The sequence below is a fragment of the Colossoma macropomum genome, unplaced genomic scaffold (genome assembly GCF_904425465.1).
Source record: "Colossoma macropomum unplaced genomic scaffold, Colossoma_macropomum, whole genome shotgun sequence".
In the NCBI taxonomy this organism is placed as follows: Eukaryota; Metazoa; Chordata; class Actinopteri; order Characiformes; family Serrasalmidae; genus Colossoma; species Colossoma macropomum.
Window position 1 is genome coordinate 27,144,354 of NW_023494793.1, and position 21,398 is coordinate 27,165,751.

The 21,398-nt window shown below is 38.3% G+C and overlaps 2 protein-coding genes across 3 annotated transcripts in view; one reads left to right on the forward strand and one right to left on the reverse strand.

Moving 5' to 3' along the window:
- The window catches only part of plch2a (phospholipase C, eta 2a), a 221,437-nt gene extending 206,246 nt beyond the window's left edge, over nt 1–15,191 (reverse strand). Inside the window, exons 1-3 of one of the 2 annotated variants that reach the window (XM_036579011.1) lie at nt 15,059–15,191; nt 14,181–14,600; nt 2,291–2,835 (exon numbers count right to left, since the gene is read on the reverse strand). In XM_036579011.1, the coding sequence (XP_036434904.1) occupies nt 2,291–2,471 (181 nt within the window). In that variant the 5' untranslated portion in view covers nt 2,472–2,835; nt 14,181–14,600; nt 15,059–15,191. Of the gene's footprint in view, nt 1–2,290; nt 2,836–12,222; nt 12,482–14,180; nt 14,601–15,058 lie in introns of those variants that run through there. The other variant, XM_036579012.1, reaches the window with a different exon arrangement.
- Nucleotides 15,192–15,629: 438 nt separating this feature from the next.
- Nucleotides 15,630–21,104, forward strand: pex10 (peroxisomal biogenesis factor 10). The gene is made up of 6 exons (XM_036579015.1): nt 15,630–16,051; nt 16,152–16,232; nt 17,602–18,008; nt 19,740–19,912; nt 20,560–20,695; nt 20,892–21,104. The coding sequence occupies exons 1-6, from the start codon at nt 15,940–15,942 to the stop codon at nt 20,958–20,960; spliced, it is 978 nt and encodes a 325-aa protein (XP_036434908.1). The 5' UTR covers nt 15,630–15,939; the 3' UTR covers nt 20,961–21,104.
- The last annotated feature ends 294 nt before the right edge of the window (nt 21,105–21,398 follow it).

Below are 21,398 nucleotides of genomic sequence, written 5' to 3' on the forward strand. Positions count from 1 at the left end.
AGCTGAATGCACTCAAACCCTCACAGCAATGTCCCAACATCTAGTTTAAAGCCTTCTCATATGAGTAGAGGTTGTTACTGAAGCAAAAGGGGGACACACTCCCTGTTACCACCCTTGATTTTAGAAGAAAAGTTGGATAAGCAAGTGTCTACAATCTTTTGGACATACAGTGTTGGTTTCGTGGACGTAGATTAAGCCTAGTCTATAACTAAATTGCAATGTCAATAGTGGTTTACTACTACTACTACTTTACTATTACTACTACTAAAGCCTTTTTAGTGGAGGATTAAGCTTAATCTGGGTCCGGGAAGCCGGCCCATAGTGTATTAATGTGGTTTTTTTCTGATCATGAGAAAAAGGACCATGAAACATTAAACAAGAAACTGATGAAACTGACAATCAATGCCATTAAAATATCACTGCAGCGCTATATTAGCAGATCATTTTGCATGTTTTAAGCACATTTCTTTTAAGCAGGATTATCTGCCTATATAGTGAGACCATTGCTTATTTCTTAAAATGAGTAAAAATATCAAGAAATAGGTTTATTAATATCATACTTGTCTTACAACAATCTCAAAATGAAAAGTATTACATTTTCGGAAAACTTATTTTCTTATGATGGTAAGTTACCATCTTATTTTCTGAAATCAACTTTTTTATGTTGTTGAAATAATCACATATTTTATGACAAGTAACAACTCATGCTTTTTGACTTAATAAGTCAAAATCATGAGAAGATAAGTCATTATTTCGACCTAAAGAGTCACAGTTTGAGTATGAAACTGACAGATAAAAGCTCTACCAGGTGTAAACGGTATCATACAAAAAGCACACAAGCCAGACACGTCATATTGCGCTGGTCATATGTTAACTGAACTCATCGTGTTGTGAGTTGTGAGTCATCGTGCCACCATCACTCGGTGTCATGCTTATATTTGCAACTCTGGGTCTAAGCTGGATTTTTGAAAATCGCCTCTATCATTTTCCTGTGGTAAACAAAAAACGTTGTAAATCTGGTACGTTTTATCCTACATAAATTTTTTCCACTGAATGTCACTGGATTATCTGAATTATTAGGTCATTCAGCAGCTGAAATATGAACATTACTACATCCATGCTAGTAGCAAGCTAGCACTCCTGCGCATTGAAGTGACATTGCATGAAATACATGTACCATTAAAGTTTAATAGTGTTATATACCAATACCAGCTACTCCTAATGTACTCTACTACTGCTAAATCCACTTAATTAACACATCCGACAAGGCTTGCTTGCTTGTTTGGGGCATTTCTTTGTACTTGCATGTCTTATGGTGTTAATTCTGAGCACAGTGGTATTAGCTTGCGTGCATAATTCAGAAGATCTAGTGACATACAGAGGAAAAATGTACCGAGAACAAAAATGATGGTTTGGGAGCTTTTTGTGCACCTCAGGTAGTGTTGATTTTCAGATATCTCATTCATTTTTGCCACAGAAAGATCCAGCTTAGACCCAGAGTTTCTAAAACAGGCATGATACAGACTATAGAATGATGTCACAACTTCCATGGTCTTAGTTTTGTCTGTGTTCATCTGCATGGAAGTTCTTAGTAGATAAGTCACATTATTGGTCACCCACAATGGTGCAGTGTGCAGGTAGACTGACAGTAATTAGTGCCTCTTTTAGTAAATCTGTTCCATATTGGAATAATTAAATGGTGTTTTCCTGTACTGAGCAAGCAGACGTAACTAAGAGAGGTATTACATGCCTGAACAGTGTACCTTTCTACATAATATTACAGAATCCCCAGAAATCACAATGGCAAATCTCATATCTGATGAAAACCACAAGAAACAAGCAGTCATAGACACTTCAGTTAAAAGCACTGATAAAATCTGAAAACCATTGCAAGCTCAAAGTGAAAGAATGTCAGACACTGAAACGGATACATATTCACTTGACAACACAGCTGACAATGACAAAGATAAAAGATAACCTGAAGAGAAAACAACAGATGCCACTCAAAGACATGAGCCAAAAAACATCCAAGGAATTCTGATGCCGAGTATGATGAACCTTGACACCACATAATATCAAGGTATATCCAAGCCAAGAACCGCTGAGGAACCTTTGTTTTTAAGAGTGCATTATTAAGTTCCAGGCCAACATCAGAATCTCAACTACTATGATAACAAAATGACATGAAATGACATTCTCAGTAAAGTTCTCCTCTATCTACAAAGCATCACAGCAGAACTTTGGTCAGCAACCGCTTTTTGACATTGATCTCTTAACCATCCTGACTTACCAACATCAATGAAGTTAGCAGCCAGGAAGAAGTTCCAGTGTCGGCTCCTGACGGAGTCGGTGTCGTTTGTGAAGCCCCAGGATTTCATGGACAGATTTGGAGAGTCTGTGCCTACACTGTGACCTCCGGAACGAAGAGATGCATTTAGAGACACTGTATCCATTTTACTTTCCTTTACCATAGAGTAGGATGTTTTAGAGAAGATGTATAGGGCTCAAAGTCATACAAGCTAGCATTAGCTAGTCCTCAACTCAGTATCTCCACAAAATGTTGTACTTTGGGTGAAGGAATCCAGAACAGTAGGGTTTGTTGCTTTAGTCTGAGTGAAGCTGAAAGTTCAACTGACGTTCAGCAGACATTCTGAAGGAGCCTGGAGTCGTGCTCTGTAGTTAAGCGTCTGGGGGTGGCAGGATGTCTGGGTGGAGACTGGACTGATGATGGTGATAGTGTAAGGACGTCTAAAAGGCTTCCACGGCTGGTTCCTCTGCTGTTTGGCCCCCCAGGCAGGTGGTCAAAGCCGAAAACAAGCTGGAGCGAGAAGGCACCTGAAGGCACAGTGCAAATGACTACAGTTTAGAGACTTGAAAGGAAACTGTAATATAGACTACCAAGAACAATACAACAAAAAAGCATATCTTCACAAGTGAAAACATCTTAAGTTTAGTAAATATAGCTAAGATTTCTCTTATTTCTATGAGATGGCTGTAAGACAATTATAAAATTATCTAACATGTTTCTATACATTTTTAATTGTTTTAAGTCATTTTATCTGGTGAAAGTGTCTTAGTCTATTGGCATCAAGAAATACTGCAGATCATTTTGCTTATTAATAATGTATGAAACAAGTAAAAGTATCTGAAATGACATTTTTATACAATAAAATGACTTGAAACAAATAAAAAATGTCAAGGAATAAGTTAAATAGCCTTTAACCTTTAATAAGCCTTATAGCCTTACTTCTTATAGTAATCTTATTATAAGAAGTATATATGCTGACTACACTTAGCAGTGTTTCACTTGCTAAGGTAACTTTTTTGCAGTGAATCCAAAACATCCATGAGTTAGCACATGTGATTAGGCCTCATGCCTTCATTTACATCATGGTCCCAAACTTGTCTTGAAGACATTTCAAGCATAATGTCCACCTAAAAGCATGTATCAAAGTTAAAAGAACAGAACAGACAGTTACTCTCAGCAGTGCTAAAATGTAATGCAAATGTACATTCAGAAGCTTATAATGATGCAATATGCTAATCAAACATAATATACATAATATAATAACACTTCCTGCTCTGAACTCAGCACTAATACAGAAGTTATACATAATACACTAACAATCACCAGTTTTTAAAATACTGTTATCGTGCCTTGAAGTGAAAATCCACGTATTTTTCAAAATTTCTGCACAATTAAATAGTTAAGAAAGTCATCCAGAGCGGTTTGGTGTGAAATGCTCCATTCTAGAGAAACTGAGTCAGAATTGTTCACAATGGTGATGATAGGAACCAGACATTTGAAGAGTTTAATGCTTCCTAAAGCTACGTCACACAAAGCAGCTAGATGAAATGGTTACGAATACACTGTCTGATGCCTGAGATGTTGTTCTACAATAGTTTTGAGATAAAGTTTTGGATTTACCACTATTTTACTATTATTAACATTACACATGAACATTAAAATGGAATCAAACAATTAAGAAACAAACAGTGAAATTCTACATTCTAGTGAATTGTTTTCAGAGGTGGTGATAGAAACTGTATGTCAAAGCATTTAGTAAATAAAATGGCTTCCACTGTAAAGAAATCTGAGTTGATAAGTTTCTCCACAGTGAACCATTTCACATCAAACCACTCTGAATGAATCTCAACAACTGAATAATGTCAAATCTTTGAAAAATCAATGGAAAGTTTGGTCTAAAAAACTAAGTTCATCAGTTCTGATATTCACCCAGTGCAAGCTTCAATGCCTCAAACCTACGTTCTGTGAGAACTAAGAAGAAACTCTAGTCTTTGTAAGCAGCGCCTTTATAGCTTTTATATGATACTTTTTCTTATATGTGGATATCAAGCTGTGATCTTCTGTCCTACTTTTTGTTGTCTATTCCCAAATGTTTGGTCCATGTCCATTTTGCATACATACAAAGGTGCTAATTATTCAGCAACTTAATAACAGCGTTCAGGCATGGTCTAGTCAGCGTTGGTGGATCTGACCCACTATTGTACCTTCTGGCTCATATAAGAGTATATCAGTGTAACATTGTGTCTTCCTCAAATAGCACACTTGGCACTCGGTCTTTCAGGGAATTTCTTATTCAGTCTGCAGAAAAGATTAGAGAGTGAGCACAGAGCTCCACGAGAGGAGGCCTAAATTTGAAAGACGTCTGAGTGCTTGACAATTTAATGAAACCCCTCTCTCTTTTTCTGTTTGAGGTTTTCAGTCTTCAGAGAAAGGAATAAAAAAGAGCCAACACACCCATCTCCCCTCCTCCAACCCCCTCACCCACTCTGTCTCTCTTTCACACACACAGTAGTGTGTATTCCTATCTTTATGGGATATTTCCATTGACTTCTTTATGACTGACTGTAGCTAATCTGAACATCAGCAAACATCTTTGGGCTCTTTTACACTTTTCACTTTGAAAAACTTGGGGGCTTTTTTCATTTTGGACCACTGAATGTGTGTAAAGAATGTATGTACAGTGCTGTGAAAAAGATAAAGACAACACGAGTAAACACAAAATGTAGCTTTTAAATGATAATTGCATTTATTGAAAAACCTATATTCAAAACCTTTACCACCCATGTGAAAAAGTATTTGCCCCTTAATGTAATAACCGCTTGTGCCACCCTTGGCAGTAACAACTGCAATCAAACGTTTGTGATAATTAGCGATGAGTCTTTTACATGCTGTTGAGGACTTTTGGCCCACTCCACTTTTAAGCCATTCAGAGGTGGACTTGCTTGTGTGCTCCCAAACATTGTCCTGCTACATAATCCAACTGCGCTTGAACTTTAGGTCACAAACTGATGGGTGGACATTCTCCTTCAGGATTTTCTGATAGAGAGCAGAATTCATGGTTCCATCAATCACAACAAATTGTCCAGGCCCTGCAGAAGGAAAGCAGCCCCAGACCATCACAATACCATCACCATGTTTGACTGGTGGAATGTAGTGTTGTAACAGGACCCAAGTCTTCCAAAAAGTTCCACCTTTGACTCATCAGTCCACAGAGTCTTATCCCAGAAGTCTTGGGTGTCATCTAGATGTTTTTTAGATGTCAGTCATGGTTTGTGCCTTGCAGCTCTCCCATGGATGCCATTTATGCCCAGTGTCTTTCTTGTTGTGGAATAGTGTACATTGACCTTAACTGAGGCAAGTGAGGCCTGCAGTTCTGAATTCTTTTGTGACCCCTTGACTGAGTCATCAGTCCGCTACTGGTGAAATTTTGGTAAGCCGGCAATTCCTTACACTGTACATCAATGGTCAGAACCCCCATAGGATCACCACTATGTTCACAATAAGCATTAGACACTCTATTGGTTATTGGTTGCTTGTGGTTGGTTGTGTTAGTCATTCTCTGCTGCTTCCTCAGTGGTCAGTTTCTGGTCTGTTTAAAACTCCAATAACACTGCTGTGTGTGATCCCCTCTTTGCAGCACACTCCCACTATCACACTACCACTACATCAGTGTCACTGCTGAGCATGAACTACCACCTAAATAATACCTGCTCAGTGGTGGTCCTGTGGGGGTCTGGACCACTGAAGAACAGGGTGAAAGGAGGCCATCAAAGTATGCAGAGAAACAGGACTACAGTCTGTAATTGTTGAACTGCAAAGTGACCCTATATGGTAAGTGGAGCTGATAAAATGGACAGTGAGTGTAGACACAATGTAGCGCATTTAAATCACAATCACAAAATTGATCAGACAAATTATAAGTAGATATTTTTCCCAGATCATTCAGCTTTACCAGTAAATGTATCTGCAACATCTTAGCATTGAAATTCCTTATAATTTACACATCAGCAAAAGTACAACAGAACACAGCACTAGGCTTGTGTCCACAGCCTACGCGCCTCAGTCACACATCGCCCCGCTGAAACCGCTCTCTAAACTGACAAAACTGTGAGTGACTTATGGCTTAGGGGTTGTGGCTTAGACAACCGCCTGCTAGTGCCTGAACAATAGGAGTGTGTTTTTTCTGAGAGGCTGCTAGGTAAAGCTGTGACATGTTTGGGCCTGAGGGCCACACGACTAGACATGTTAGCAAACACAACACCTGGCTACAGGTAACATGTAGCAGTACAGCGTATGGGGAAACCACCTAAAAGTCCCATCCCCCCCTTACTTCACAGTGTGGGGCCTTCGCTGTAAAAGCATGACAAATATGTGTGGTGTGAAACTCACTGATTCCCCTTCTGGGCAGAAAACAGGATACGAATTTCTGTGCTAATATTACAGCGATTAAAAAAGAAAATTCTCCTTCGTGGTTCGGAGCATTCCTCAGCAGATTAATTATGCCAGATATATACTGCATATAAGCACAGTCGGTTCTAAGAGCACACTCGCTGGTCTACTGAGCAGTCAATAGCAGAACAGTTATTTGCACTGTGTGAAAAAGAAACTTTGATTTGAGCCTAAACCATTGAAAGTGGTAAGCTAATACATACTGGATATAGATATACACTGCATATAAGCACAGGCTGTTCTAAAAACACACTTGCTGGTCTACTGAGCAGTAAAAACAGCTGGAGAGATATTTGCACAGCATTAAAAAGAAACTCTGAATTGACCTCAAAACAATGAAAAAAAGCTAACCCTTATTAAATACATACTACATAAATATATATGTAATAAAGATGTGTTGCATATAAATATCCTGCATTTAAGTTCAAGCTGCTGTATGAGCACACCTTACAGACATTAAGACATATTTGCACACCATGAACAAAAGCTCTGATTTGATCCTTATATATATATATATATATATATATATATATATATATACACACAATAAAACCAGAGATTTATTTAGTTTCCAGTCAAAACAGCCATTAAGCACAAGTATATTCAGGAGATATTTCTGAGAAGGTTAGATATAAAATAATCCACTTGCATATGTAAAGGAAAGTAAGTGAGAGCTTTCAAAAATGGAGTTCAAACAATGATTAAAAGATAAAGAGAAAATGGGACTCCTGGTAGGCCACAAAACTGCCACCATCAAATAAACAGCACTTAAAGCTAAATAAGCTGCTGTTGTTCTCAGAACAATGGACTGACCATCCCATAGTCCAGACCTCAGCATCACTGAATGTGTTTGGGATCAATTTGATTGTGAGAAGCAGAAAATATATATATAGTTTTTAAGGCTTCTGCATAATTTTATGCTAAATATATTTTTTCTGACACTAAAAAACAAACATCTTCTTGCCATTTTGACTGTAAATTGCATATACTAATAAAGATACGCTTAAGCTGTTCTGATAGCACTACTACTGAGCAGGCAAAGCAGAAGATATTTTGCAGACCATTAAAAAGAAACTAATTTGAACCCAAACCAATGAAAGCGCAAAGCTAATCTTTATTGACGTACATCAGAGGGGCACCGAATGTCCTATCTTCTCTGTAGCAAGTGTGAAATGAAAAAAGTGGAAAGCAAACTTGCGGTGGTTTTTAAACCAGATGAGCATTCAGTTTTGAGGGGAGGGTATTAAGTATAGTGAAACAGAAAGATCCCTGTTTGACTCTTACTCCCACCTGTCTCCCCTCTAAACCTGCTTCTAAAAGGGAGACAAAAGCTTTTGTGTGCCACACTGAATAGGCTGCTGACAGATACAGGAGTTAGCATGCAAACGTTTGCCTTTAATTCCTTATCCCTGTGCAGATACTGCAAAGCCCTGCGCCACTTCTAAACCCGTTTTTTGGAGAGTAACAGTTTTGCATGCACATGGAGTTTAAAGGACCCATATTGTGGACGACTGAACTTTCTCACTTTTTTGAGTTTGATGTATTTTGTAAACACTGTTAGAGTTTCAAAGCCTACCATTCACTTCCCACAGTCCATATATACAAGCTACTTTGCAAAAATAGTCTGCTTTAAATGAACTGTTTTTGTGATGTCACAAAAACCAACACATTTACATATACCCAAAGCAGTGCAATCCTGCCCAGGTTGAAGTTATAATGAGTGTTTCATCAGCCAGCACGTCTTTTTGAATGAAGCACAGTACAGGACAGCCAATCAGAACAGAGGTCATTTACATATATATAGTCGTGTGCAAAAGTTTGGGCACCCCTGTTCAAATGTTTTGATGTTCTAAGTGAAAATAAGTTAACACATTCTCTACTGAGAACATACTTCTGTGCACTTTAAAGCACAATTGCATTTGTTTTGTTTTTTTTTAATTTAACATATTGGGAAAAAAATAAAACATAACATGTGGCCTGTGCAAACGTTATGGCACCCGTTTCTATTTAGTGTTTATTCCAATGTGTTATGCTCAGCAAATACATATGAATTGGGCATTAAAAGTAGCCGAAAAATGCTCAATTAAAGTTTGCTCTCTATAGACGACGTGTTAACTTATTTCCACTTACAAAATCAACAAAACATGAAATTTTACCAGGGGTGTACATACTTTTGCACATGACTGTGTCAGGCTTACAGGCACAGTATCAATAACAGCCTGTTTAATTCTAAGGAATGAAAAGAGACTGGACAATAGTCATGCACAAATGAATCATAGATTTTGGGACGCAAAACCACACAACAGTTACAATTATTTTGAACAATAAACACTCCATATATGGGTTGGGCGATATGATGATATGATGTTGTCATCCCAATTGTTTTTTCTAAGTATATTGTGGATGCATCAGTATTTATGGCATCTTGTGAAAAAGTTTTTAACTATCATAATATTATTACCACTTTTACTTCCTCTCAGACATTATGATGAAGCCAACACAAGACTGTTTCTGTACTAGATTTTTAATGAGGTGCAACAGAAGCAGCGATGTGGGTCTTATTATTCTGCTATGAAAACGGGACAAAGAGATTCCCAGATCAATAAAAACAAAATAATTGTGACAAATGATGCTAATTCTAACTCAGTGATGCCTTTTATTTTGGGTGATCTGGATTCGAGATGCCTTAAAAGCAGTAAAATATTAGTATTCATATCTAGGTGGTGTGCAGGTGTGTAGAATGTAGAATGTACAAACGGATGAAGCAGCTTGGCAAAAAAAAGAAATGCACTCATCTTCTACAGTGTTCATCCCATTAGGGAGAAAAATAGCCTGCCTCTCTTAAATTACCAGCAGTGAGACAACAAAATGTGGTGGAATTATGACAGATAAGCGAGATGTGCTGGTTATGAAATATGCAGAAGTTTCTCTTCACTTGTTTCTCTTTTAAGATTTTTCTAATGCCCTTTTATGCAATGTTAGCATAGCCTACATTATTCACACTCTTTTTGTATAAACAAGGTTAGATGGCCGTTGCTTCTCATGCATTGCACTGCTTTAGCCCAAATGCTCTTGGAGCTGAAGCACGGACTACTTATCCACCATTTGAAGCCATTATCATTCAGCAAATCTACACTGGCAAGATTGTACGTATGGCCCGGCAAGATAAGAGATTACTTAAAATGCTTGAGAACAAAGCCACATTCAAACTGCATGCCCTTTATTCTGCATACTGCCTGCATATGAGGAAAGATACAATTGAGTTCTAGTGTTTCCCACACGTAGGCTACACATGGGGACTTGGCCAAAGTATATTGACGGCCACACAAGTATATTTTGTCCCGTTCTAACAGAGGGGAACCCTTCGGGCCTTTTAGGCCTTCAGAGGAGGCTAATGATTTCTAGGAACTGAACAATACAAGTCTAATTTTTAGTTAATTTTTTATTCCATAGAATCATGCATGGTTTATTTGCAGAGAAACTTACAGATTTCTTTACAGTGGTTGTGATAGGAACCAGGGGTCCTGATGTGTACTACATAAACATAGTAATTTTATTTACTATCCAAAACCACCAGTGAACCTACATGTGTCTACTGAGTTTTTAATGTAATGTTGATGATGATGATAAAATAGTGGGAAATCCCATAAAATACGTTTTCTCTGGGGACTATTTTGCCTTAGAACACCCATCATGTACCCTTCCACCAAGAATGGATTAAACTAAATTGCTTAAAATACATTTTAGACCAAAACTTTGTCATAACACTACAGTAAAACAATGTCTCATGTGTCAGGCAGTGTATTCCTAACCACTTAATGTAAAAACTTTCTGGGAAGGAGTTTTAGAGGCTATAAACTCCTCATATGCCTGGTTCCGATCACACTGTGAAAACTTCTGACTCTTAAGTTTTTCTAGAACAAAGCATTTCACACCAAACCACTCTGAATGATTTTGTCGATATTTTAACAATTAAATTGTGCACTGTAGAAATGCATAATTTAGAAAAATTTATAGAGTTCCCTTTTAAACTCTGCAAGCATCACAGTACTAATCCTGTTAAATTCTGGATGGAAACAAAAAGCCCAGTGGAAAGTTGGAATTGTTTTGGTTCATGGTATTTAGGTAAACATAGCTAAGTAAGCACTATTATTGGTAGGTTCTGCAGGAGATAATGAGAAGTCCTACAATGTTTGCCTATCAGCATTATAATGAAATGACAGAGAAATTAACCATCCAATTGAGTTCCAGTTGAATACGAGTGGCAGGCTAATCAATGGGATCTGTCACAAGCTTCAGGTAAAGCACATTGTGTTTTAGAAGCTTGAAATGTCTTTGTGTTTAATTTAGAACGGTCAAAAAATGTTCATACTAATCGCAGTTAGCTTAGCACTAACAACATACTGAAATCCTATAGGGATGCTAGCAGAAATTAGCATTATTGGAGAGGTGGGTTTTTTCCTCATGTTTTGACCGAATTTTGATGTTTATGGCTCAAATTAACGACCGAGCTCTAATAGTCATGGTGCATTTGCCACTGCATTTTATCACTATCCATTTTTCAATTTTGTCCCATTTTAACAAATTCCAAAGAGAAAACATCTTATGTTTTCATGAATAAATAGCAGCGTACAGTATCTATGCACCCCATGGTGCTCCCTCCTTTGTTTGAGAAACATGGGGAAGATGCTGGCAAGCCAACAAGTCACCAGCTGGCAACCTGGCGATTCTCTGTAACTCAGAGTTGCTCATTGGCATACGGAGCGGCTGACACAATAGGCCTTTTCATTACCTTTCAACTCTCTGGTTCATGTTGCATCTCACAAAGCAGCCTACAACACAAAAAAGTTTTTCAGCTTTAGACTGAACTAGACTCTTCAATGAGGTGTGCATAAAAATGAGCAAAGAAGGGTCTCGAGAAAGCAGGGCAAACTTTCAAACCAACAAAACTCAGCGAGGAACTGCATAAGACTCAGAATGAAAATGAAACACACTGTAAATGTTGGAAATGACATAAATGGAGGGGTGTTTCCTGTCTAAGTACATGGGTTAACATCTAATTTATGGGCGCCTGATTCACTGTTTAGCCCGAAGCACAAGGCAAGTTTCCCTAGACGCTGTTCCACTCAGTTGAGAGCGATGACTGCCAATTCATGTTGGACAGACCATGACAGCATGCAGACACTCATAGGAATCTGAAGACATAACTTCAAAATCACTGTGGCTTCAGCTCACCTGAAGCTTCTTCTTATTTTCCCTTGCTCCCAGTCTCAGGTGAGCGATCTAGTGTTTCTCTGCAATGCAGCCCCCCAGGTGAAAACCTGACCCAAACCAAGAAACCAACCCCGGCTTCACAAATCTAACCAAACCTGGGCATTCACTTAAACTGCGGCAATTCTCGGCGACATCTCAACATCTCAAGTTCTTCATTGTTCTTGAGAAAAAGTTACAGAGTATCACGTTACCTTCATGAGTGACGGGAACCAATCTTGCTCAGGTAGGAGCCGGTAGATCCCAGAGTTCGAGCAGTGAAGGTGATAGAAACAAACACTGATACTCCTTCAGACAGATCTTTTCATTCACTATGCTTTCCTCTCTTCCACACATATGCAATAGCTCTAGCACACCATCCCATGTTCCAGGTAAAGGAAGCTGATGTCATCTGTAATCTCTTTGTCCACAGTGGGTGTTCCCATATGGGGCAACAGCTCTCCCTGCGTCAACACTGGACAAGTAAGGGCAAAGGAGTCTTCGCTGGAATGGGCGGGCAGTAGGGGTGGGGTGCAGACAGCGGGAGCACATGGTAAATGGCCCATGTTGTGTACATGATCATTGGGAGTGTTTTTTGTTAGGACAAAACAGGATTACAATCAATTGGATCCACTAGTTTTACGGTCTTTGCCCGACTACAGTCCTAGCGTGTGTTTTATTACTTGTTCTCATTGCAAATGAAAAGATTTACTTATTTCTTTCCCTCAGTTTATTTAGAGAATCAGAGTACAGTAAAAGAGAATTGCATTACTGTGAGAGACCATGCTCAGATTGAGTCAGCTGAGCACGTTTTGCATCACTATAAATAAGATAATTTTGGCAATTAGTCTTGGATGTGGTTTGGTCTAATTGGAAAAGGGAATTAGGGATAGAGTGCTCAATAATTAAAAGTTTCATTGTATATACACTAGCTTTGCCTGGGATCACTGTTTTAAATACAATTGTGCAGATAAACATGAGATGATTATATTATGGTGCTATTACTATGCAACTTCACAGAATTCAGAGCAGCAGATGATTCCTTAATGACTTAGAAAGCTGTATAACATTACGAATGAGAATATACTAAAGTTAAAGGGATAAAATATACGTTTGAGATGTAAACAAAGGTGTTCAGAGTGGTTCAGAGTGGAACCAACTCAGATTTCTTTACACTGGTGGTAATGGGAACCGTGGGTCAGTATGTCTATAACATAAATATGGCCATCGTATTTACTATCCAAAACAACCAGTGATCCCACATGTGTGTTCAGAGTTTATGTAATGTTAATAAGAATGCAGCATTTCACACCAAACCACTCTTAATGAGTTTGTTTACATCTGAACCATTAAATTATGCAGAAATTTGGACAAATCTGCAAAATTCTGCTTTAACATCTACAATGGCTCGTATTTAAAACATGGTGTTCTAAATCCCTGTCAGATGACATATCAAGAAATTATTATGAATTATAAGTTATATAAATAGAATATTATTTGCCATTTAATATCTTTTTGGTGTTCCTAATAACTCAGAAAACATCCTATGGTATTCCAATCTACGCTGTATGAGTTATAATTGAATGAAATAACAGCAATTATTAATATGACTAGTGTTTTGGAACTTTTGTACACTAGTGTAACACGTAACAGCCTGCAAACAGCAAGTGCACTGAGCAGGTCATTCGCAAATGAACTCGAAAGAGCAAAGTCCTGCTTGTAGTACCGTATGATCTTTTATGGCACTGCCATGCAAAACAAATCACCTTGCAGGCAGAGCAAAACATTTCCCATGCACTTTGATTAGAACTCATTCTGATTATCATTAAGTTAAGAAAATGATATCATTTGGAGCAAACTAAATGACATAAGCTGCTTTCCACAAGTTTAATCTTGTGATTTCATCTCCGGAATGGCGCTATGAATGTCTTTTAAGTGTTGTAGAAAAGGTGCTATCTCTGTGGAATGGTAGGCATATTACAACATTCAGTGAGGCCTGTGGCAAAAATCAGTGTTACTGACTCTCTGAGTAAACATACACATCAGACGTGACTGGAACTGATATTTGAAACTTAACAAATGTAGTTAAAAAAGTTTCAGTCTGAAGGCTTTGTGGTCACTTCTCAATATTTTTCACAAAACACCTACAGGAACATTAAAAATTCCGCCCTACCTCAGCGAGACTGAAGCTTCATTCGTTCCCAAGTTGATTCTGTAGCTATTACTTCCCTCAGCTGCCCTGCACACCATCTAACTCCAGCCTGCAAGAAGTCACATGTATCTCTCAGTTTGAAAAAAAAAGAGCTGCCCCTCCTCAAGTGTAAACAGTGTCCACACTTCCTTGACTGCCATAAGGAGTAAATAGACTCCTGCAAGTCTTTAATCAAACAAGGCCTGCCCCCTGAAGTTGAAGTCTGGTGACCAGCCCTAAGTATGGATTTTTGACCAACTGAAGCATGAAAGGGGCATGCTTGCTTCTTCGCTGTTCTTTGCTTTAACAGCGCAGCCTGGTGTGGGTGCACCGAAGGAACAAAGAAACAGGTTCTGCAGGCTAGGATTTGAGGCCACCTATAGTCATGTAATCCATTGTGCACTGAGGGAAAAGGGAAAAAAATAAATATGTCAGAATAAGCCAAAGGGTTTATGAGGATACAACTACAAAAGCAAGTCATGAAAAATAGAATCGGTAAATACAAAAACAGTGAGTTTAGTCTATCTCACCACTTCATGACCACAAATGATGTAAAAAGCAAGCAATACAGCACAAAACCATGCTTAAGCAATATTTCACATCACATGTTTAATCAGCAAACTTATATTTAACACACTGGATAATGTAATTTTGTACAGGCAATCTAATTTACAGTGAAATACATAAGTCATAGATAAAGCATGGGGTCAATGAAGGAAGTACAGTACTGTGAAAAAGTGACCACCCTTTGGTTTATTTCATTTCTAGTCAAAATTGCCATTAAGTACAATCCAGCAGTGCTGCTGGAGCTTTTAAACACTGTGTCTGCCTCACTGTCCACTCTTGTTAGACACTCCTACCTTGCTGGTTTAGATGCAAATACAGAGGTAGAAGCTCATCAGTTGCTGCACAGTTTGTGTTGGTTATCCTCTAGTCCTGCCCACAGGGCGCTGTTGGCTGGATATTTGTGGTTGGTGGGCTGTTCTCAGTCCAGCAGTGACACTGAGGAGCACTGCTGTGTCTGATCCACTCGCAGCAGCAGAACACACACTAACACACCACCACTGTGGTCTCACTGCAGTGCTAGGAATGATCCACCACCCAAATAATACCTGCTCTGTGGCTGACCATTGAAAAAGAGGGTAAAAGGGGGCTAACAAAGTATGCAGAGAAGCAGATGGACTACAGTCTGTAATTGTAGAACTACAGAGTGCACCTATATGCTATACTAAACTGGACCACGAGTGTAGAAACAAGAAGTGTATTTATTTATTTGTTTGTTGTTTGTAATTGTAGTAATACACACACACCGTGTCCCAGCATATTTATTCAGCGTCCTTATGTAAACTGATCTAAGTCCAAACTCCCCTACGCACCTTATCAGCACCGTCTAACCCTAACCTAGCCGACCAATGGAAAGCTCTCCTGAACACACGTGACTAACACGGAAGAGAAAGCCCTGCGACTCAGGTCTTCGGTCTACAAGAACAGACATGAGCTGTTGCTGTTTACATACAGCCATGAATAGGTGTGTTATAGTGTGTTAAATGTACATATTATTTTCTGCTGAATATGTTTTTTTCCATCTGCATATATGTAGTTTTCATGTTTGTCTCGGACTTTTTCTTTCTGCGAGTCTGTTTGTGTTGACAAGCTAAAGCGCGCTAACCGGCCACTAATGGACGTCCATACGACCAATGTGAAGCATAAAGTTACTCTTTTAGGTTATTAAAACTCCATAATGCCGCTTGTACAAGCCAACCAACCGCAGCTAATTCGGTCCTCTCAGAAGGACGAATACTATCAAAGCAGTTTCAGAAACAATACTAACGAAACGGTCCAGACGGTCGCTGGTAAGTTAACGCTAGCTAAGGGTAGCTCTTTACAGTGAAAATACAGTGACCCGTTTTGAGTGCAGGTTAGATGTAGATGCACTTTCCTCTCTTCGTTCAGGTTCCAAACTATGGCTGCAGTGGAGGAAAGAAATCGAGCTGCTGTCAGACCTCACCTACTACACACTAACTACTCTCTCAGGTAGGTCCAGTGATAAGATGAGACACATGTTGGCAATTGTTAGGTATGCCTGCATTGTACATAGACTTGTTCATTTATCAGGTAAGTTATACCTACCATATAGGTGCTCTTTATAGGTATACAGTATTGTAACTGAATGCTAGTTGGTGTTGGGCTGGTACAAGTGTCAGTGCTGGTTTGAAAACAGCCTGCTAATCAAAAGTGTGCTTCCAAAAGCAGTCCTGCAGTTAGAAACTGACCACTGATGAAGAGCTGTACTACCAGTCAAACGTTTAGTCCTAGACCACACAAAGCATGGCCTATTGATGTGCCCTCCCAGAAAGTTACCCTAACGCCACCCCTTCATTCAATGAGAGAACAAATGTATTAAAAGTATAGTAATTTCCTAAGATTTCCTTTGAAATGTATATATTATTGGAAACATTTCAGTAACAAAATATATTGTAATGTTTATATGTAGTACATTTATCAAAATCTTAAAAAACTCCTACCTGCCTTCTTTCTTTGTATGTATTTTGTCTTTTTGGCCCTTGGCCCCACACAAACATTGCACTTTGGCTAAAGGTGGGCGATATGGCAAAATGTAATATCACAATACTTCAGCAAGTTTTTTTATGATACACAATGTGTCACAGTATGTTTTCTGACATTTGATAAGATAGAACAGACAAAGTAGTGCCACATTTTAAAAATACGGTACAAATCCTTGGATTCAACATTTCACACAATGTGCTGCACCAAATCAAATTAAACATAACTAATTATGCTTTTTAATTAAACATGCAGTTGGAAAGTGATTTTTAAGTAATATTGTGACATATTGTGATGTAATTTATTATGATTATGATAAATATTGTCATATTGCCTAGTTCTAACATTGCCCCCTCAAAACAAAATTTTTGGACGCCCCTGGTTTAGACACACCTGTTCATAGAATGGTTTTATTTAAGCCTACTATTTTACTCAGTTTAGAAAAAAGTGAAGACATTAACACCTATGGAATCAAAATGATCTTATTCATCATCACTGCTATGTCTGATACCAGCACAGCAGCCACTATCATGCCACTACAGACATGTGGCATCATCATAAATAGTTGGGCCTCATTGTACGTGCTACTGCTGTGCTGAGCTTTACCACCCGTATTATTTCTGGTCAGTAGTGATCCTGTTGTGGTCCTTTTAAACTAATGGACAGTCTAGAGGAGTGATCAATAGGGCAGCTACAGATTGTATACTTATAAAGTGCACCTGTGTAGTAAGTGTGATAAAATACCTGAGAGTTAGTACAAGCTAGAAATACCAATGCAGTGTGTATTGCTGTACCTCAGTCAAAGTCAGTCTCTGATTGCTGCCCACTTTCCTCGTAGGATATCAGACATTAGGTGAGGAGTATGTCAGCATTGTCCAAGTTGATCCCACAAAGCGTAGGATTCCTTCCCGTATGCGCAGAGGGGCCCTTATCCTTCTTCACACCTTCGTACCATACTTTCTGGACAAGCTCCTGGTCTGCATTGAGCATGAGCTGGAGGTTGAGGAGCAGGACTCTCAGAATACCCAGCGCGAGATAACATTAACCTGGAACCCAATGTCTTATGTAAAGGCATGGATACACAGGACTGTTAGGATGCTGAATGAGCATCAGAGGAAATCTCTAAAACCTATGGTCTTCGCAGTGCAACAGGGAGTCACCATCTTGCACAGGGTGCATGTGGCGCTGTTCTATGTTAGTGGTGCTTTTTATCATCTGGCCAAGAGGACAACAGGCATCAGCTATGTAAGTTAGACTTTCTTTCCATAAGCTAGTCAGTATGACCAAAGTTGGGGACATAAATACTTAACGTCAGAAGCTGATGAATAGATATGTTTATGTAGTCAATTTTGTAAGAAGTACTATCATTCATACAAAAGCTCACTATTATCTCAGTGTTTTAATACATATACAGTTTTATGCAAAGGTTTGAACACCCCCTGTTAAATTTTGTTGATATTGTAAGTGTAAATAAGTTAACACATCCTCCACAGAGAACAAACTTAAATATGACATTTTCCTGCAATTTTAGTGCACAGATTATGTTTTTCAATATATTGGAAAAAAGAGACATACAGTTTAAAATGTACCACAGCTTTGTCACATTTTTAGATTTTATTTTTTTCCCAATATGTTAATTTCAGCAAATAAACAATAAGTGTGCATTAAAACATGAGTTCTCTGTGGAAGTGTACGTATTTTTACAACAAAACACTTAAAGCAACCAAGGGTGCACAAACGTTTGCATACAGTTCAATTATAAAATACCCTGAATAACCCTGAAATGTATAATGTGAACTGTATATGTGAATTGTGAAATGTATAATATTTCATATAAATATGAAATACAAACTTTTGATATTGTAGTACCATGTGCCTTTACCAAAAATACTTATATATTTACTGAATAATAGTAATAACTAGGGATGCATCAAAACCATTTTTTCAGACCAAGTACATTTTTTTTTAATACTCGCTGATACTGAGTTTGATACCTACTTAGAATTATGTAGTTGTTAACGTAAATGAGTGCAGTGTAACTTAACAGTTAATTCTTTAAAATATAGCTGATTTTAAATGATCTATCTCTTTCAGCAACAGTCTCTTTAGCACAGTAACAGCAGGAATCACATTCAAGGCTTGTCCAAGGGGCTCATTTGTGGTTTCACATTTTGTTGAAGTCAACCAAATTGATTGGTTGATTGAGCTGTAATTGAATGAATTTCCTCTAAAGCCAGACATACACACTGTAATTTATACTAAGCACTGTGCAATTTTAGAAATCTTGTGCTTTCATGGGTCACAAAGTACATATGACCATCGTGTCCAGACAAGGCATATCATTTATATACTCACACTGTACAAAAACAGTCCATCCGATTGACATGCTACGTGAAATGCAGTCTCTATAGACAGCTCTGTCTGCAGATGAGCAAACAAGCTGAGAAAGTGAGCTACAGCAGCTCGACTAACCATACTGTGCACTGAAATATACACAGTAGGACAATATGGTCTCTCTACATCTTATTTTATAAAGATAGTTTAAAAAAATCACCATTTTAACATTTATACTTCGTAATTCTTTTCAGTCAAACAGAGTAAAGTCAGCCTATGTGGTCTTTAGTAGCAAATAAATAAAATCGCACAGTGTATGCCTGGCGGTAATTTGCCAAGGTAGATGTTTAATGTGACCAAAGGCTTTACGTCCAACTGTTACTGCGACAGAAGCACTTTTCTGTGTGAGCACACCCTCGTTCAGGTGGTCTAGTACGAGTAAATAAGCACAGCCTCGGGTTGATGCCAGTATCGGTGTTGATGCATCTTTAGTATTAACAGTTGATATTCTGAAAAATGACATTCATGTAAATGGATAAAAGGCTGTATTACAGTAATATTACAGTAATACAGTATTGTTCATATAGTAGGTGTATGATATGTAATTGTAAGTACTCTTTTTCTTTTTTTCTGTTTTTTCAGCTCAGAATGCAAGGTATGGCAGGGGATGACAAAGTCATCCGTAACAGCTACCGGCTTTTAGGAGCGGTCTCACTGCTGCAGCTGGCTATCACACTGATACTGCAATTTAACAATCTGAGACAGAGGCAGCGTGCCAGGCAGGAGTGGAAACAACACAGGAACCTTCCCTCAAGGTGAGAACCTGCTCAGATGCAACGTTAAGGATATGGGAAATGTTTAGTGATATAATTGATAGTCGAGTATTTTTTTTTTTAACTAGAAAATATTGTGCTTATTATGATCACCCAGGCCCAGTGTCCACAGTTTGCTTCTTTAATTTTTGCCCATTTTATACACCATCAATAGTGGATGCCTAAATCATCACACACTTGCTTTAAAATAAAAATGGACAAAACTACAGGTGAAATTAAGATTTTAAGAAGGCTTCTATTGCATTTAGATATGCAGCATAATAGAGTCCATTTTTCAGTGTTGTACTGTGTCAGAACCCACAAAAGCAAATTCATTAAAGATTATTTTGTGAGTTCCAACCATGCCTTCAACATATAGTAGTAGTATAAGGGAAAACTGATTGAGGAGCGAGAGAGTACACAATGCTGAAGACTTACAAATACTGTAATAAATAACCAAATAACACTTCGGAGCAAAGTCATATTTTTCGTTATTATTCACAATGATTTTTAAATGGAGATGACCCCCTTTACCATTCTCACTTCCTGTATACATTTCCTCAAATCCTGAAATTGCCTACTGTATCATGACCAACAATTGCAGGGAGGTTTTGATGTCTCAGGGGTGACATTTTTCTCTCTTTTCACAGTCCGCAGGCGGGCCGGTCACCATCCTCTCGAGCCTCCCGCTGTATCTTGTGCTTAGAGGAGCGGAGACACCCCACCACAACCCCCTGCGGCCACCTCTTCTGCTGGGAGTGTATCACAGAGTGGTGTAACACTAAGGTAAGACATTTAACCCTATGAATACATTCAGTATGCTGGTGCAGCCTATATTTACCTCAGAGGTTATATACTGTGTTATTGTTCTCTCGAAAAAGTACCTTCTTTAAAGTATTCACTTATTCTACATATTCATGAGATTGCAAGGTTTTGCAGAGGGCAAAAGAAGAGAGCTCATGCTTTTTTTTTCTTTTTGCAGACAGAGTGTCCACTGTGCCGAGAAAAATTCCAGCCTCATCGTTTGGTTTATCTGAGGAGCTACAAGTAGCTGAAGATTCAGTGCATCACAATGACTTAAGAACTTGAAGTTTCCATGACAGTATTAATTTGCTCCCATCTATTGCCACAGAAATTAGTTTATTCTTTACAATTAATTGTATTTAAAATGAGAAATAAATTTGTAAGAACTGTTTATGTTGCTGTTTTTTAATTATTGAAATAATCCAGTTACTATAATGGCTCATGAGGCACCTAATGCACATCTAGTTCATTGTTAGGAAGCACAGATATGGAAGAAGTGGAATTGCCCATTAGTGCAATAAATGAGAGAGAAAAATGATAAGAGTAAGAATAATCAATTCCACGCAGAGAGACTATGTTGTGAATTAATGAGCATGGAGGAGGTAAAATTGCATCAGAGCTTTGGCTGCTAAAGCATCGAAAAGACAGCAGCTTCTAAACTGACATACAATTTGATTGTATTTAA

What these genes read in the sequence shown, in the direction of transcription:
- pex10 (XM_036579015.1), top strand. Translation starts at nt 15,940, where the DNA reads ATGCCGCTTGTACAAGCCAACCAACCGCAGCTAATTCGGTCCTCTCAG. An exon ending in AACGGTCCAGACGGTCGCTG is followed by an intron (nt 16,052 to 16,151) that starts GTAAGTTAACGC and finishes CTCTTCGTTCAG; the next exon opens with GTTCCAAACTATGGCTGCAG. An exon ending in GGACAACAGGCATCAGCTAT is followed by an intron (nt 18,009 to 19,739) that starts GTAAGTTAGACT and finishes CTGTTTTTTCAG; the next exon opens with CTCAGAATGCAAGGTATGGC.